The following is a 19,828-nucleotide window of genomic DNA, read 5'->3' on the forward strand; positions in this document are numbered from 1 at the left end:
GATCCTCTTTTTCCGCATCCTCCCCAACATCTGTTGTTGCCTGACTTGTTAATGTGAGCCATTCTGACAGGTGTTAGGTGGTATCTCATTGTGGTTTTGATTTGTATTTCCCTGATGATGAGTGATGTTGAGCATTTTTTCATGTGTCGGTTGGCCATCTGGATGTCTTCTTTGGAGAAGTGTCTATTCATGTCTTTTGCCCATTTCTTCGCTGGATTATTTGTCTTTTGGGTGTTGAGTTTAATAACTTCTCTATAGATTTTGGATACTAACCCTTTATCTGATATGTCCTTTGCAAATATCTTCTCCCATTCTGTCAGTTGCCTTTTAGTTTTGCTGATTGCTTCCTTGGCTTTGTGGAAGCTTTTTATTTTGATGAGGTCCCAGTAGTTCATTTTTGCTTTGGTTCCCCTTGCCTCTGGAGACATATTGAATAAGAAATTGCTGCAGCCAGGGTCAAAGAGGTTTTTGCCTGGTTTCTCCTCGAGGATTTTGATGGATTCCTATCTTACATTTAGGTCTTTCATCCATTTTGAATTTATTTTTGTGTATGGTGTAAGAAAGTGGCCCAGGTTCATTCTTCTATGTCGCTGTCCAGTTTTCCCAGCACCACTTGCTGAAGAGACTGTCTTTATTCCATTGGATATTCTTTCCTGCTTTGTCAAAGATAAGTTGGCTATACGTTTGTGGGTCCATTTCTGGGTTCTCTATTCTGTTCCATTGACCTGAGTGTCTGTTTTTGTGCCAGTACAATACTGTCTTGATGATTACAGCTTTGTAATACAGTTTGAAGTCCGGGATTGTGACACCTCCAGCTTTGGTTTTCTTTTTCAAGACTTCTTTGGCTATTCAGGGTCTTTTCTGGTTCCATACAAATTTTAGGATTGTTTGTACTAGCTCTGTGAAGAATGCTGGTGTTATTTTGATAGGGATTGCATTGAATATGTAGATTGCTTTAGGTAGTATTGACATTTTAACAATATTTGTTCTTCCTATCCAGGAGCATGGAATATTTTTCCTTTTGTGTGTGTGTGTGTGTGTCTTCTTCAATTTCTTTCATAAGCTTTCTATAGTTTTTAGTGTGTAGATTTTTCACCTCTTTGGTTAGATTTATTCTTAGATATTTTGTGGGTTTTGGTGCAATTGTAAATGGGATCAATTCCTTGGTTTCTCTTTCTGTTGCTGCATTAATGGTGTATAGGAATGCAACAGATTTTTGTGCATTGATTTTATATCCTGAAACTTTGCTGAATTAATGGATCAGTTCTAGCAGTTTTTTGGTGACATCTTTTGGGTTTTTCATATTGAGTATCATGTCATCTGCGAAGAGTGCAAGTTTGACCTCCTCCTGGCTGATTTGGATGCCTTTTATTTCTTTGTGTTGTCTTATTGCTGAGGCTAAGGCTTCCAAAACTATGTTGAATAACAGTGGTAAGAGTGGGCATCTCTGTCTTGTTCCTGACCTTATGGAACTGAGACCTTAAGCTCTTAGTTTTTCCCCATTGAGGATGGTATTAGCAGTGGGTCTTCCATATTTGGCTTTTATGATCTCGAGGTATGGTCCTTCTATCCCTACTTTCTTGAGGATTTGTATCAAGAAAGGATGCTGTATTTTGTCAAATGCTTTCTCTGCATCTATTGAGAGGATCATGTGGTTCTTGTCCTTTCTTTCATTGATGTGATGAATCACAGTAATTGTTTTGCAGATATTGAACCAGCCCTGCATCCCAGGTATAAATTCCACTTGGTCATGGTGAATAATTTTTTTAATGTATTGTTGAATGCAGTTGGCTAGTATCTTGTTGAGGGTTTTTGCATCCATGTTCATCAGGAAAATTAGTCTATAGTTCTCCTTTTTAGTGAGGTCTTTGTCTGGTTTTGGAATCAAGGTAATGCTGGCTTCATAGAAAGAGTTTGGAAGTTTTCCTTTCATTTCTAATTTTTGGAACAGCTTCAAGAGAATAGGTATTAAGTCTTTTTTAAATGTTTGGTAGAATTCCCCTGGAAAGCCATTTGGCCCTGGACTCTTGTTTTTTGGCAGATTTTTGATTACTAATTTGATTTCCTTACTGGTTATGGGTCTGTTCAAATTTTCTATTTCTTCCTGTTTCAGTTTTGGTAGTGTATATGTTTCTAGGAATTTGTCCATTTCTTCCAGATTGTCCATTTTATTGGCATATAATTGCTCATAATATTCTCTTGTTATTGTTTGTATTTCTGCTGTGTTGGCTGTGATCTCTCCTCTTTAAATCTTGCTTTTTATTTATTAGGGTCCTTTCCTTTTTCTTTCTGATCAAACTGGCTAGGGGTTTATCAATTTGGTTAATTCTTTGAAAGAACCAGCTCCTGGTTTCATTGATATGGTCTATCATGTTTTGTTTTTTTTTTTTTTTTTTTTTGGTTTTGGTAGCATTGATTTCTACTCTGATCTTTATTATTTCCTGTCTTCTGCTGGTTTTGGGTTTTATTTGCTAATCTTTTTCCAGCTTTTTAAGGTGTAAGGTTAGTTGTGTATCTGTGACCTTTCTTCCTTCTGTAGGAAGGCCTGGATTGCTGTAAACTTCCCTCTTATAACTGCCTTTGCTGTGTCCCAGAGGTTTTGGGCTGTGGTGTTATCATTTTAATTGGGTCTGTGTACTTTTTAATTTCTTCTTTAACTTCTTGGTTAGACCATTCATTTCTTAGTAGGTTAGTCTTTAGTTGCCAAGTATTTGTTACCTTTCCACACTTTTTCTTGTGGTTGATTTTGAGTTTCATAGCATTGTGGTTTGAAAATATGCATGGTATGATCTCAATCTTTTTGTACTTGTTGAGGGCTGCTTTGTGTCCCAGTATGTGATCTATTCTGGAGAATGTTCCAAGGGCACTGGAGAAGAATGTGCTGCTTCCACTGCTTTAGGAAGAAGAGTTCTGAATATATCTGTTAAGTCCATCCTGCCCAGTGTGTCATTCAAAGCCATTGTTTCCTTGTTGATTTTCTGTTTAGATGATCTGTCCATTGTTGTAAGTGGGGTGTTGAAGTCCCCTACTATGGTGGTATTATTATCAATGATTTCTTTATGTTTGTGATTAATTATATATTTGGGTGCTTTCACATTTGGAGCATAAATGTTTACAATTGTTAGGTCTTCTTGGAGGATAGACCCCTTAATTATGATATAATGCCCTTCTTCATCTCTTTTTACAGTCTTTATTTTAAAGTCTAGATTGTCTGATATAAGTATGGCTAGTCTGGCTTTCTTTTGGTGACCATTAGCATGATAGATGGTTCTCCATCCCCTTACTTTCAATCTGAAAGTGTCTTTAGGTCTAAAGTGGGTCTCTTGTAAACAGCACATAAATGGATCTTGTTTCCTTATCCATTCTGTTACCCTGTGTCTTTTGATTGGAACATTTAGTCCATTGACATTTAGAGTGAGTACTGAAAGATATGAATTTATTGCCATTATGTTGCCTGTAGAGTTGGAGTTTCTGGTGGTGGTCTCTGGTCCTTTCTAGTCTTTGTTCCTTCCCACCGTCCCCCCTCCCCCAGTCTTTTCTCCCTTCAGAGAGTCCCCCTTAACATCTCTTGCAGGGCTGGTTTAGTGGCTATGAACTCCTTTAATTTTTTTTTTAATTTTTTTTCAACGTTTTTTATTTATTTTTGGGACAGAGAGAGACAGAGCATGAATGGGGGAGGGGCAGAGAGAGAGGGAGACACAGAATGGGAAACAGGCTCCAGGCTCTGAGCCATCAACCCAGAGCCCGACGCGGGGCTCGAACTCACAGACCGCGAGATCGTGACCTGGTTTGAAGTCGGGCGCTTAACCGACTGTGCCACCCAGGCGCCCCTGAACTCCTTTAATTTTTGTTTGTCTGGGAAACATTTAATCTCCCCCTCTATTTTGAATGACAGCCTTGCTGGGTAAAGAATTCTTGGCTGCATATTTTTCTGATTCAGCACATTTGAGTATATCCTGCCACTCCTTTCTGGCCTGCCAGGTTTCTGTGGATAGGCCTGCTCTGAACCTCATCTGTCTTCCCTTGTAGGTTAAGGACTGTTTTTCCCTTGCTGCTTTCATGATTCTTTCCTTGACTGAGTATTTTGTGAATTTGCCAGTGATATGCCTGTTGATGTTTGGTTTTTGTTGGATCTAATGGGAGTCCTCTGTGCTTCCTGGATTTTGATGTCTGTGTCTTTACCCAGGTTAGGAAAATTTTCCTGTATGATTTTCCCTTCTACCCCTTTTTCTCTCTCTTCATTTTCTGGGGCTCCTATGATTCTGATGTTGTTCCTTTTTAATGTCACTGATTTCTCTAATTCTTAAATCATGCTGTTTTGCCTTAGTCTCCCTCTTTTTTTCTGCTTTATTGTTCTCCATGAGTTTGTCCTCTATATCGCTGATTTGCTGCTCTGCCTTATCCATCCTTGATGCTGCAGCATCCATGGAGATTGCAGCTCAGTTATAGCATGTTTTATTTCATCTTTATTAGCTTTTACTTCTTTTATCTCCACAGAAAGGGATTCTAATCTGTTTTCAACCCCAGCTAGTATTCTTATTATTGTGACTCTAAATTCTGTTTCAGACATCTTGCTTGTATCTGTGTTGATTAAGTCCTTGGCTGTCATTGCTTCTTCCTATTCTTTTTTTTGGAGTGAATTCCTTCATTTTGTCATTTTGAAGGAAGAAAAGGAATTAATAAGGTAAAAAAAATTTAAATTAAAAAATTAAAAACAACACAAAATAAATCAAATAAAGGATACTTGATCTTAGGTGTGTTATGGTCTGGTTGTTGAAAGGAGCTTGATAGATTAGAGAATAAAGGGAAAGATAAGAAAAGAAAAAAAAAAGGAAAATGTTTGAAAATTTGAAAAAATGAATACAGTGTAATAGAATAAAATGAAATTGTGGCAGTATAAAAATAGAATTTGAAATATTTACAAAAAAGGAAAACATTTAGTGGAAAAAAATTAAAGAAAAATATTTTTAGTAGAAATGGAAATAAAAAATAAATTTTTTCTCTTTCTGTATTCAAGTATAAGAAAAGAAAAGAAAAAAAATTGAATAGACGGACCAGCAAACAAACTGAAGTACAATTGAAATTACATCAATTTCCCCTAGAAGTCGAACTATGAAGCACTTTGTAGTCCATAAACTAAGCAGGGTGGAGAGACTTGTGTTGTTCCTGAAGAGCAAGATTGGCCAAGTTGGGTAGGGCTTAGTGTAATGGCTCCATTCTCCACTAGATGGTGCTGCTCAGCTTACTGGGGTGGATTGTTGTGGCACCTGTAAGATGTGTATGTGCATGTGTGGGAGGGGGAAAAATGGCATCACCCAGCTACCCAGTCTCTAGTATTAGAACTCTTTGCTCTCCCCAACCAGCAATCATGCTCTTTTGTCTCTGGCTTTCATCCACTCCCCGCTTCTACACTGTCTGTGACCAATCTGTTAGGCTGCCAGGCGGCACTTCCCTCCTAAGTTTTATTTCAGCTGTGGCTGAGTTTCCCAACCCCTCACCTCTGAGGGACTGTGGCTTTGACGTGCTCAGTCCCTCTATGGGAGGGTCTCACTAAGCAATAGCCGAGTACCAGCCAACCCCCAGGAACATTTGGGAGACCGCGCTGCTGATGTCCAGAGACTGCGGCTGGGTGCTAGCCCACTCAAGAAAAAGTTCCACGATCATGTAGCAGCGGCGTTTCGGGGGTTATGGAAAATCTCAACACACATCTGGTGCCAGGTTTCCCCCTTAATATCCTTGTTCCATCTCCAGGTAATGTGGCTGTTCTCTGGGGTTCACTGGGACCTTTGCCTGTGGGGATGCTGAATAGCCTCTACCAGATACCCTCCCAGCAGGGCAACTGCCTCTGCCCGTGTGGCCTGAGGACCCCTTGGACCTGGCTCTCTGCTCCTGGAGATTTGCCCTTCCCACCAGAGCACCACCAGCATCGAGCTGCAGAGTTTCAGACTCTGCACTCCCTGTTTATAGAATCTTAATGGGATTTAAATTCTCTCCTTTCTCCTTTCTCCCTTTTTTTTCCAGTCCCTTGTGTATTCTTTCTTTTCTCTCTAGCTGCTTTCGGGTGAGGGGCGGGGGGTGGCGAGGGGGGTGCTTTCCATGCTCTCCCCTCTCTCTGTCCTCTCTCTGCAAGCAAAAACAGGTCCCTGCCCTCTGCAGCTGTCTCCCCTGGTTCACCTCTCCATGCTGCTGGTACCTGCAGAGTTCTGTGGTTCAGATTGTGCGGATTGTTGTGTTTATCCTCAAATCAGTTTTCTAGGTGTGCAGGATGGTTTAGTGTTGATCTGGCTGTATTTCAAGGATGAGAGGCGCAAAAAAAACCCTTCCATGATGTTCTGCTATCTTGGCCCCTCCACCTCAGTGTTTTTATTTTTAATCTTGTATGACCTTTGACCCATTTAATTTCAAAATATATATCTCACTTTAGGGAATTTCTCTTATGTTTATTCTACTATATCGTCTCTGTTCTTTATTATTGGGATGTGTATCAAATGGATTTTGGAAATCTGTTCTTTATATCTCTTAATTGTTTTCCTGATACTTTTTGTCCGTTTGGCCTTTTTCATTGTGTTCTGGGAGAAATCTTTGATTAGATCATCCAGCTCACTAATTTATTTCATAAGTTTCCATTCTGCTTATTTGGCACATGTATTGAATTTGTTTCTTTACCAAGATTGCTGATTTGTTCATGACCGTGTTATGTTTTAACAGTCCCATATTCTTTCTAGTCTCTTCATTGAGGGTAATTACACCAACATTAAAGTTTTCGATTTACTATTTTAGCTGTACTCTTTTCCTTTCCATTTTAAGTTTTATCTCCTGTGGTTTTCTTTCTTAAATGTACGATTCTTGGTTATCTTCTTTCTTTGGGCATGCTGTCAAGTGGAGTATGTGGGAGCTCGGCTTCTGGGAGGAGTAGCCTCTTTTCCTCCTATAGTCAGTAGGCGTCAGGGACATCGTCCCGTTTCTCTGAGCCCGGACACCCCTCCTCTATTCACTGGTTAGCCAGTGGGCCATGTCCGTGCTGTCTCCTGTGTAGTGCAAGTGTGGGAGGAGAAAGGGCCCAGTTCCCAGCCGCTCTCACTGCACTTCTCCAACTCATCCTCTTAATGACCACCTCAGTATTCCCTCCTGGAGCTCTTTCAGAAGCACAGCTAACTCAGTCCAGTTTATCCTACACACGTGTTTCCCTGTGTAAGTTATCCTGCCTCCTTCCTACCATTCAGGAACTTAAACTTCTGATAGGCCAGTTGCACGTACCTATTTTGCATGTTTATTGACTTCTGTGTAGCCATTTGGAAAGTAAAAACAAGCCGAAAAGTAAGAAAACACTGAAATAATTGGGTGGCAGAGAAAATTATTGTAGAATATATCAAAAAATTATGAGAGCATTTTATGGGGCGTGCTTGCAAAGTTGTATTTTGAGATGTTGTACTCAGAAAGGAAAAATCATAACTTTTAAATCCAATCAGTACTAAAAAAGAAATGAATTAAGCACCCAATCTAAGAATTTAGAACAAGAACAATAAACGACACTGAAGGAAGTAATTAAGATAAGAAACATAAATTCATAACAACTTCAAGAAACAGCTGTTATAAAAATCCAACAGTTTGTTTTTTGATAAGGTCACAAAATGAACAAATCTATGGCAAGTCCAATCAAGAAGAGATGAGTAAAAATGCAAATACGCAACATTAGAAATGAGGAGCCAGGACCGTACATTTGGAAAAGATTAAGCTTATATTACTAGAGATAATGCTATGTTAATAATTTGAATATGTGGATTAAGTGAAAGATTTTATAGGAAAATATAAAACTCTAAAATGACTCAGAGTTAAAATACATAAAGACAATTGCAAATGCATGTGATTTGTAAAGTTTTATGAGAATTACTCTCCCTCAACAAGCTAAACTTGGAAAATTTTACAGGCAAGTTCATTGGAATTTTCAAGGAACAGTTTTTTTTTTCCTATGCTTTACAAATGGTTTTTGAGCAAGGAAAGAGATTAACTTAGAATTAATATTGAACTCGAATCTCTGTATATCACAGCCTGATAAAGGGAGCACAAACATGGAAACTTGTAGAAATTAACATTTGAAAGAAAACTTTAGTTAATGATATTTTTTTCTCTTAGATAATTTACCAAGGCAAAGTAAGGTTTATTCTAAGAACATAAAGATGACTAGCTATATGTTATAACTTTTTATATCTTTTCCCTCTGGTAGGGTAGGTTATGAAAGAAAACCCATTGGATTTTAGCAACAACAACAACACAAGAGCGTTGATAAATTTCAATCTTTACTACTAATTAACAACAAAAAAAACAATTATCATGAACTAGATATTTAAAAGATTGTGTTAACATACATGTAGTTTTCCAAACCAATAACCAACATTAATTCAATGGTGAAATATTAGAGCACTAAACAGTATCAGGATATCTGCAACACCTACTACCAACCAATATTGTTCTGGAAATTCTAACCTAGTGCTTCATGGGTTAAAGTTATTTGATGGAAAAAAAATTTTTTTAAAGCTGAAAACTCTTAACATAGCGTGGAACAAAGTTTGGGAATTGTTTTAGCTAACTTGATAAGGCAAAAATACAAAACGGACCTTTTCTAATTATTGGAAATAAGTTACTATTTTTGGGTGAGAGCAATTTGCCTGTACAGCCTAAGAGAGTCTACTGAAGAATGATTAGAACAAATGAAATCAAAGAATTGGTTATAAAATAGAGGAATCAACAACTTTCTCAAATAGCAGCAAACATTAATTAGAAAATATAATAGAATAAAAAGTCCTTATCAAAAAGCAACTATGTAAAGAAATTACTCCATTCCCTCCCTTCCAAAAAAAAAAAAAAAGTGAATAAGCCAAGAAAAAACCCCAGAACTTTCCTACGATCATGTCAGTTTGAATAATATAGAGATGGGTGATGGTTCCGAGTGGTAAAATTCAATATTGTCATAACTATAGTTCTGTTCAAGTTAATTTGTGAGGTTAGTGCAACTCCAATAAAATTTTCAGGGGAACGAGGTGGTTTGAAAAGACTGTTTCTACATTTCAACCGTGAGAATAATCACAAGACTAAACAAGAAGCTTTACAGAATATGGATAATAATTTGTGTGTGTGCTGGGGCAAGGAGAGCTTAAGGTATTAGCTGTTTAAAAATATCTGAAACTCCCTTGTACTGCTGTGCATAAGAGGTGAACTGAAGGGCTCTTTGACAATATCAAATTATAGTTTCCTAAATGTGAAAGTATTAGGTATAAAAGGTGTAAATTTGTTGTGTGGAAATAATCAGAGGTCAGAGATGAACGCAAGGTGTACATACAGTGTTGTTTATTTTCAAAATGATGTTACTGGAAAGTTTGAAACCATTTGCTCAAGAGGTAAGAGAGGGTTTGAGAACTTTGACGTTCGGAATACCACGGCGCAACTGCTGTGGTTTTTTTTTTTTAATTTTTTTAAATTAAAAAAATTTTTTTTTCAATATATGAAGTTTATTGTCAAATTGGTTTCCATACAACACCCAGTGCTCATCCCAAAAGGTGCCCTCCTCAATACCCACCACCCACCCTCCCCTCCCTCCCACCCCCCATCAACCCTCAGTTTGTTCTCAGTTTTTAAGAGTCTCTTATGCTTTGGCTCTCTCCCACTCTAACCTCTTTTGTTTTTTTTTTTCCTTCCCCTCCCGCCACTGCTGTGTTTAAATGACATGGGAATGTGATCACCCATATAAAAATGAAACAAATAAGTTTTATTAAAAATAGACTCTGGGTGAATTTTGAAGGCTGCCTCTTCTTCTTGTACTTTGTGCAGATTATTTCATCCCCCTAAGCTTTATTATGTACGAGAGTTATTTGCCCCGTGATACTGTTTCTAGGGTCAGCGGAGAGAAAGCTTGTAGAAAGTTTATCTTAATGCCTGCCACGTGATAAGCACGTGATAATGCGACCTGGGCTGCTGATAGGAAGTTATAATCTGTGTGTATAAATCAAGAGATGAAGGAAATACACTGACGTGTTATCAGTAGAGAGATTTTGTGAGTGATTATTATGTCTGGCTTTATCGCTTCTGTACTTTCTACGCTTTCTACAACGAACAAGTAACTTTTATGAGAAATATTTTTTTAAAAGAAGAAAGTTGACAGGCAGTATTTCTGGGCTGAGAGAGAGCTGTGTGATTCAATGATCATTAGTAGCTGGAAGTCCATATGTCTTTAGATTAAAATGCTAGAACTAACAATAATTAATAAAAGGGGAATGCACATTATTGCTATTTTTTTGACTCTCCTACTTTACCCATTAATATTTACTTCCTCTGATTTGGTTATCTCCTCTTAATTTCTTGAAGTAGTTTCCACTTTGTTCCCCAGTGAAGGCCATCTTTGCCCTTCTGGGCAAAGGTATTCCCGTGGGGGGCCCCCAAAGCAGGAGTTCTCTGAACTGCCCCCTCCCCCTGGAGCTCTGTCTCTTCTATTAAAAAACATTCAAAGGAAGGGGCTCTTTAACATTCATGACATCACCTCTCCTGCTTCCACTGTCCTCTTCCTCTTGAATTGAGAGAATATCCTCTCCTGGGAAAAGTTTGTCCTGGCCAGGCGATGGCACTTCAAAGTTTACATAAAGCGGTCAAGCTGAACCATGTCGGAACGCGCCTCACTGGGATTCAGACATGATTTCAAAATGACCCTATCTTCGTCTTCAGTCACTGCACAAGAGCCTTCCTCTGGAGTATCCCTGTCCTTCTGGCCTCATCAGGTTTCTCCAGCGTCCAACTTGCACACACCTAGCTGTTGTGTGGTTGACCCTTTGGTTCAATGGACCACAGAGAAGTGATTTCTACAACCTCTGGCAGGAAGTGGTGAGCCCTCTACTTATTGCTGTTAGCTTGGGCCCCAGCACTGATCATTAGAGCTCCCCAGCCCTGTAGCCCATCCTCTGGCGAGAGCAACCCCCCCCCCCCCCCCGCCCAACACACACCCCGGAAGCGTGAGCAAAGGGAGAGGCATGGATGGCTGTGTTGTCTGAATTTCCTCCCACCACTTTGGCCAATGTTCACAGCAGATTCTGCTGTTAGCATCTCCAAAATGGTATTTTATTTATCCTATTTCTTTAGTGCCCTCTTAACGTGGAGCTCTGTTAACGTAGGGAGACGTGGGAAGCGTGGGGAGACATGGTCTCTTTCCTCTGGGAGTCTTCACGACATGCTTTCATTGTTGAGCCACACCCAGCACCATTTACTCCTTGTTTCTCGGCATCCCTTCCTGTGTAGCCCCAGGCCCTATTGCTTGAACTGGTGTTCAGCAATACATTTCTTTGGGCTCTGTCTCATCGTTGCTTCTGGGTCTGTCTCCCTCACTGCACTTTGGCTTCCTTCAGGGTGGAGCTGTGTCTGTTTGCATCTGTACCTTCAGCATGAATCCGGGTGTCTGGAAAATGCTCGCTGCTTAGCAAATCGGTGTGGAGCGGGACAGGACTTGACAGCGTCTCAGATGCCGTGTGTCACATTCCTCCTGCTTAAAGCATTTTGATTTCCTTAACGTCCAAAGCTCAGCCCTTGGAACAAGAACCACTTATTTGTATCTGTCCAACTAGATATTGCACTTCTGTATGAGAAGCCAGTAAATGAACCAAGGATGTGTTTATAAGGCATGCAGATGCATCTGCAGTGGCTATCAATTCAGCAGAACAAATGAATTAGTCGAAATTATCCTTCGTGGTACCAAAGGAGAACCAGCCTCTTCCTAGTAAATACGCTTTGCTAGATATAGAATAATAACCCTGAGTGTGGTGACGCCAGAGCCTCCCTGCTGCCATCTGGAGCAATGTTCTTGCATGGTGATGCCTCATCAGCTCTGCCCTGGTTTCCCGCCTGCTCTGGGTTTTCTCCTCTCCCTGGCCTTGCTCTGTCATAGGATGATGCACGTCACTCTCTTCCCGTCCTCTTTTCTTCCTGCCTGGCAGTTCTTGGCTTCGTAATGTAGTGTTTTTCCTTTTTTGCACCTTCATGTATTAAAAACTGTATGAATTGATGAGGATTCTTTTTAAAGTTCGTTTATTTATTTTTAGGGAGAGAGCTGTGGGAAGGGCAGAGAGAGAGAGAGAGAGAGAGAGAGAGAGAGAGAAGAGAGAGAATGCCAAGGAGTGCACAGCCCGATGTGGGGCTCGAACCCACAAACCACGAGATCATGACCTGAGCCAAAGTTGGACTCAACCGACTGAACTGCTCAGGTGGCCCTCATTAGGATTTTTAAATAGAGGAAAACCTACAGAACCGGAAATGGTCTCCCACACAGATAAACCTCTGTGGTTGGTATGAGAAAGTAATATATGCACATGGATTAAAAGTCAGAAAGCAAAAATTATATACAATGTTAAAGCTTCCTACCCTGCCCATGCACTCCACGCTTCTCTCCCCAGCGATAATCACAGTTAACATTTTGGTGTATGTTTTTTTTTTATAAAATTGTTTTAAATATGATACACATCTATAGATAAAAGTTGAAATGATATATGTATATCTTTTCTATTTACGCGGAACAGTCCCAAGAAAAGTGCTCTGAACCTACCTTTTTTTCTATTTATTTTATTTATTTGCCCCATAAAAAATTTTTTTTGAGTACTTGACACACAATGTTACATTAGTCTTAGGTACACAACTTAGTAAATTGATAAGTTTATAATGTTGTACATTATACATTACAAGTGTGGCTACCCTCTGTCCCAGTACATCACTATTAAAATATCATTGACTGGGGGCGCCTGGGTGTCTCAGTTGGTTAAGCGTCCGACTTCAGCTCAGGTAATGATCTCGCAGCGTGTGAGTTCAAGCCCCACGTCGGGCTCTGTGCTGACAACTCGGAGCCCGGAGCCTGCTTTGGATTCTGTGTCTCCCTCTCTCTCTCTGCCCCTCCCCTGCTCACGCTCTGTCTCTCTCTGTCTCTCAATAATAAATAAACATTGGGGCGCCTGGGTGGCCAGTCGGTTAAGCGTCCGACTTCAGCCAGGTCACGATCTCGCGGTCCGTGAGTTCGAGCCCGGCGTTGAGCCCCGCGTCGGGCTCCGGGCTGATGGCTCAGAGCCTGGAGCCTGTTTCCGATTCTGTGTCTCTCTCTCTCTCTGTCCCTCCCCCGTTCATGCTCTGTCTCTCTCTGTTCCAAAAATAAATAAACGTTGAAAAAAAATAAATAAACATTAAAAATTTTTTAAAAAATATCATTGACTGTATTTTTATGTTGTACTTTTTATTCCCATGACTTGTTCATTCACCCATTTTGCCCAACCCCAAACCCCTCCACTCTGGCAGCCATCAGTTTGTTCTCTGAACCTTTTATTACTTAATGTATCTTAGAGATCCCTCCATAGGTACCTCTCCTTCTCTCCCATCTATCTTATTCTTTGTATCTCCTGCATAGTATTCCATTATGTAGATGGTTTAACTTTCTGGTCCAGTTCCTTATTAACGGGTAGAGACTTTTGAACTTTTACTGTTTCAGTAATACAACTGTGACTATCCCTGTACGTATATCTTTGAACAGTTCTGCAAAGGATGTGTATGTTTTCCATGTTGATTGTTGTTGCTAAATTGTCCTTCAAAAACTAAATTGGTTTTCACTAATTTAGATGTACCACCAAAGTGCTTGAGTGTACTTGATTCCCTGTCAATCTTTTCTAGTTTTTGCCAGTAGGATAGAAAAGTTTTCTCTCCTTGTTCCGATATTTCTTGGATTGTGTGTGAAGATGAGGACCATTTTGAATTTATAAGCAATCTGTACTTTATTTGTGAATATTCTCTTCCCATCCTTTGGTTCTTTTTCTGTTTGGTTGTTTTTTGTTTTTGTTTTTGTTTTTTCTCATTAGTTTAGATGAAGTCTTATCAACCTCCTCAGACCTTTCTTGAGCCTTGATCTAAAATTGTAACTGAGTCTCACCTCAGTGTGTTTAATCCTCTGCATAGGATTACAACTGGATATATTTCCCACTTGTTTGTGGGTTTCTCTTTTTCTAGAGTAGAGACTCTTAATCATGGATCTCATCTGTCTTGTTCATTATTGTATCCCCATCACATAGATCCACACCTGGCTCATGATAAGCATTCAGGTGTTGTTGAGTGAATGAAAGAATAATTGAATTAGCCTATAAGGGTTATAAAAATTTTTTGTTTGTTTTCTAATTTTGTTTATGGAATTTTCCCCAGTGGCAGCTTTGAAGTGTTTATGCAACCACATTTATCAATAATTTTCCTTGATGATTTCAGAAACTTCCTTGTTCCACATTTATAAATAAATTTACCTCTGCCTCCTTTAAAGACTCTTGTGGCTCCATCTTCTAAGTTCAACTGTTAGACGTCTATAAAATTTATTTTGATATTTTAAAAATCTAGTTTTAATTTTTCTCACAACAGTTGGCTAGTTCCTTGTCATTCGTTGAATTGGCTCTCCTGCATGCATTTAGCATACAACTTTATGGTAAACTACATTTCCACGGGTTTCTGGCCTCAGTCAGATTGTTTTAATTGCCACAGTTTCATGATATGTTTTCATATCTGGCGAAGCTGATCTCTCTCCTTTCTTTTCTGTTTTTCATGCTATGATTGCCTATTAGCTTTTTTCCAGATGAATTTCAGAATCATTTTGCCAAGGCTGAAAAAATATTTTAAAGCAATGCATAATAGTATTCACATATACTCAGAATATATGCCTTGTATAGTTTTTGTCTCATGTTTCGAGCTGATGAGAATTTAATTTGTTCAGAATTCATGTTATTAAACTTAGGATGGGCTGGATATCAGAAGTTGCTTGCTGGAGAAATGCATGTGAGAAGAGTTGGCATCCTTTGGCAAGAGGGATTTTGATTTAGGCTGGATATGCTGTTAGAACTTTTGAGTGTCAGTGGGTGCTATATTTCTGGATGTGGCGTTTATACTTGAGTGTGATGAACTACTGACGAGTTATCCTTAATCTTAACTGCCTGTTTTGGATGCATCTTGCAAGAGACACTAGATACAAAAGAAGCCTAAACTTTAGTCTTTCTTTTGCTACTAATGAGCCATTTAGCTCTTGATAAGTTAAATGGAGTTTCTGATCTTGTTCCCTCATCTGTAAAACTAGCATAATCTGCACTCAATTCATTCACTCATCAGATAATACCTTATTTTTCTGCCTACCTTTGGGAATTACTGTAAGGAACAAATAACAGAATTCTGGTAACATTTTTGTCTGAAAATGTTAAGTCCTGGTTAAGCATTGTTCCTTGAAAAACTTTTCATTTGCTTACCTCCAGTCCCCCTCTCCCCAAATCCCATCGAAAAGATGATAAAGGAAAAAAAAAAAAATTAAAGCCATAAGCCAGGAAGAGCAAAAAAAAAAAAAAAAAAAAAACACAACAGGCCAGCAATTGCAGCAAAGAAAAGAAATCGGCAGAATTTCGGGAGCTGAAAAGTAGAGCAGAAAAAGCCAAACCTCATTTGCAAGATGTCGTGAGGTGCCAGTTGAAGCAGTCCCAGTGCCATTCGGGAATTGGAGGCACCTGGTGCGTCCAGAGCTGGGGTTGAAAAGATGATGATGAATTGGAAGTCTAAATGAGGACCTGTAGGACCCCAGGAGCCCCTCTCTTGCCACAGTGAATGTTGGAAAACGTGGTAAAGATGAGGGCTGAGGAAGGTGGTGTACTTGGGAGGGGAAGTTGGGACTGGGATGGGGGTAGTAATAGAGACATAAATCTTCTCCCATAGCAGGAAGTCAAAAGATAATATGTTTTTTAAAAGTTAAGACATAGAAGACTTTGCATGCTATTAAGAAGGAGGCAATTGAGAGGTGAAACGACACGCAGGAATTGAAAGTGATTCTGTGGGAGGGGCGCCGGGGTGGCTCAGCTGGTTTAGCGTCTGACTCCGGCTCAGATCACAGTCTCGTGGTCTGTGGGTTTGAGCCCCACATCGGACTCTGTGCTGACAGCTCAGAGCCTGGAGCCTGCTTTGGATTCTGTGCGCCACCCCCCTCCTGCACTCGCACTCTGCCTCACTCCGTCTCTCAAAAATAAATAAATGTTAAAAAAAAGAAAGAAAGAAAGAAAGAAAGTGATTCTTTGGTTAATGGGGAGGACAGGAGCTTCTTCTTTTTTTTAAGTTTATTTATTTATTTTAAGAGAGACAGAGACAGGGTGTGTGGGGGAGTGGCAGAGACAGCAGGGGAGAGAGAGAATCCTAAGCAGGCTCTGGGCTGCCAGTGCAACACCCAATGTGGGGCTTGAACTCAAGAACTGTGAGATCATGACCTGAGTCAAAATTAGTGGGTCGCTAATCTGACTGAGCCACCCATGTGCCCCCTTTTATTTTTGTATAAGCCTTGGTAGTATTAATAACTAGCACGTTGCTTGGTAGACTTTTAAAACTAGGTACATGTATTATAGTGACAAAAAATAAAATGAAATAAATGACTTCATGCCATTGTAGAAAAGTGAGTCTCTAGCACAAGGCTTGCATAAATGCCTGTAGAATAGTTAAGTGAATATTATTCAGTTATTTAGAAAACTCTTTTTCCCTTGTTGATGGTGCTAGATAGGAATTAGAATTAAATAGTGTGCTTTATGGATTGACAAGTAATATATGTGGAATATCACAGTATATAAAACCAGTCTCTTTATTTTGAGGACTATAGCATGTCAGAAGGCCTTTGAATAAAGTTAAAAAAAATACAAAATGTCAGTCTGGACTTTGGATTTACTTTATACTTTCAATTAAGGAAGTTTTAGGGTTAAAAATACATGTGTTGGTATGTTTTTATCAAGACGTGTCAGTATTTTCTCTACCAGAAAATTCTCTGACTCAGGCATTAATTTATGACACGGTCCTGATAACTCTCTTCCCTTTGCCTTTTTCTGTTTTTGAGAAGAGGTTAAAAATCAGTCTGCCTCAAGGAAGGCAGTTGAGTACTGGAGAAATCCTGGCACCTAGTTCTTTGGTTTAATATCAGAAACAGAGTAACAAAGTTTGGAAGTTGCCTCTTCTAAGAGAATAATTGGAATGTCAGAAGCAGAGATCTAGTTGTAGTAACATGATCTCCTACCTGAAGCAAAGTACCCCTCCAGGGAGTCCTAAGTTCTGCTGGTATTAGAAGTAACGAGTCAATAATCGGTAAGTTGGTTATTTTCCAGGATGAAGGATGTTTTACCAATGGAATTGTACTACAAAATTGAGTCCAACATTTATTTGCAAGTTACTATAAATTTGGGGGGAAAGAAATGCTAGAGAAATACCCGGAAATAGTACTGTGTGGCATTTCTTCAAGAACTAATTTGATTTTTCTTTGTAAGACACAGGTGAGTTTGACTCACATTGCATTTTCCTCTGTGTATGTTGCACCTATTAGTCTAATATCTTGAGCATGCACACTGGCTTTTTAATCTAGTGATTTTACATTCACAGAGCTATTGTTTGACTGAGGCACAATCATTTTTGCTACCTAGTTATATAAGAAAATTCACATGGAAATGGTACTTAAGTAAAAGTTTCAAAAATGAAACATTATACCAGCTAAGGTTAAATATGTAATTGATTTGGGTATCTTCTGTACAACCATGTTACTCGAAAGCCATATTTTAAAACTTTTATTGTTCTTAGAGTGAATTACTGGAATTTAACCGGCAGCAACAGGAGGAAGAGAGAACCAGAACCCACCAGGCTGAACACAAGAGGTATAAATGGCTAATAAAATTAGCATCTTTGGTAAAAACAATTACTTATAAAGTTTCTGCAGTTGTTTTAAGACATCACTATAGTTATATTGAATGTGTTTTAGAACCTGTATTACCTTTTTAATCTTTATATTATTGGGGTATTATATGTATATGAGGATGCCCACTGTTACACGCATGCGCGTGCACACGCGCGCACACACACACACACACACACACACACACAATCCAGTTTTTCTGGATAGGTGGTATAAATTCACACTAGAAAACAGAATCATGCTCTCAAGCTATTTATTTGGGTTATACTTAATTTGCCTCCCAGGGAACAAAGCATTTTAATACTTTGAGATGATCCTTTACTGTTTGTAGACCATTTTAGAATAATTGAACTCATCCAGATGCTGAGATACTCATACGAAAGCTCAGACAAGAACTATCTTATATTGACTAACATATTGGGGAAAATAGCTTAAAATAGAACCACTAAGCAAATTTCAAGTACTATCTGTCTTATTCCTAACACCCAGTAAAATATCATACTGATACTGGCCTGGTATACTGACTCACATTGGTATACTGATATGATAGATACCTGTCATATCTATCCTTATTCTAGGATTCTCCTGGAGGCACTTGGGTTATCCTAGTTTATTGCAGTGTGGTTGAAGATCTCAGAAGTGTTTAATGTAGAGGCTGTTGTGATTTAAGGAGCAAATTCTTTTTCTAAAACCGAGTGCTTTCACTTACAGGTTTAACCTTCCCACTGTTGCTAATGTGTAGTTTTAAATTGTGGTGCTTTCATTTTGTAATTGAGACTTTAAAAAGTGTTCACGGAAGCTCCCGATTCTGCTGGAGCTGTGAACTATGGATGGGTACTCATATTCTTTTGACTGGATTATTATTGTGCTTCCATAATCCAGTCAAAATAGTTTCAAAATGTCAAATGTGAATTTATATGTTTTTTTCCAATTAAAAGAAAACATCAAAACTCTGAGACACTGGTTAGGCTATTTTGTTAGGTAAGGGGTAACGGTTACTGCTACCTTTTGTTTTTGTTTTCATTTTAATAAAGTAGGTTATGAACTAGCTTAGTCTCTTATTGGTTTTTCTCATTTTCTGTTTAAAATTCTTTCTATTAAAAAAACTAAATAGAGGGGCGCCTGGGTGGCGCAGTCGGTTAAGTGTCCGACTTCAGCCAGTTCACGATCTCGTGGTCCGTGAGTTTGAGCCCCGCGTCGGGCTCTGGGCTGATGGCTCAGAGCCTGGAGCCTGTTTCCGATTCTGTGTCTCCCTCTCTCTCTGCCCCTCCCCCGTTCATGCTCTGTCTCTCTCTGTCCCAAAAATAAATAAAAAACGTTGAAAAAAAAATTAAAAAAAAAAAAACCTAAATAGGGGCGCCTGGGTGGCTCAGTCGGTTAAGCATCCGACTTCGGCTCAGGTCATGATCTCACGGTTTGTGAGCTTGAGCCCTGTGTCGGGCTCTGTGCTCACAGCTCAGAGCCTGGAGCCTGCTTCGGATTCTGGGTCTCCTTCTTTCTGTGCCCCTCCCATGCTCATGCTCTGTTTCTCTCTGTCTCTCAATAATAAATAAATAAATGTTAAAAAAAATTTTAAAAAGCTAAATAGTGTATTTCTTTAACACCGGTTGTTAGTGGTAGCCAGTTATTTCTCTTTATTTCTACCCCCCCCCCCCGCTTATTTCTCTTTATTTCTGAGGACTGATTGGATTGTAAAGCTTTAAACATCTTAAAGATAGTGTGATATGTCACATTAATAGGCCCTGTTGCTAAGAAATTCATCTTCAATGGGCCCTCCGATAAATATGCAAGTTATTTGATCAGGGGTGGAAAGGATTACTTTCTTGTTATAGGAAACTTGGCCCTCATTCTTTAAGTGTATTTCCATACTGCTTGCATACCTAAATATTGGGGGGGGGGACTATTTATTTTCTATACTTTATTTTCTCTTTTTATGGATTCTAGTTAAATATAGATACAAATTTAATAGGAAATCTCTCTGGGCAATAAACTCAGTAACCACTTTTGAGATAACTGATCAAGGTTTTACACATATATTTTATGTTCTCAATCAGTTTTTGAAGACAGTGTGTGTTTGTATTGGGCTTT

The 19,828-nt window shown here is 39.1% G+C and overlaps 1 protein-coding gene across 2 annotated transcripts in view; it reads left to right on the forward strand.

Annotated features, from left to right (window-relative positions):
- The window catches only part of EPSTI1 (epithelial stromal interaction 1), a 98,837-nt gene that overhangs the window by 67,368 nt on the left and 11,641 nt on the right, over positions 1-19,828 (forward strand). For both annotated transcript variants that reach the window (XM_047872327.1, XM_047872336.1), the window contains one exon: positions 17,629-17,702. In XM_047872327.1, coding sequence (XP_047728283.1) covers positions 17,629-17,702 — 74 coding nt within the window. The remainder of the gene's footprint in view (positions 1-17,628; positions 17,703-19,828) is intronic.

Source organism: Prionailurus viverrinus, chromosome A1, assembly GCF_022837055.1.
Source record: "Prionailurus viverrinus isolate Anna chromosome A1, UM_Priviv_1.0, whole genome shotgun sequence".
Lineage (NCBI taxonomy): Eukaryota > Metazoa > Chordata > Mammalia > Carnivora > Felidae > Prionailurus > Prionailurus viverrinus.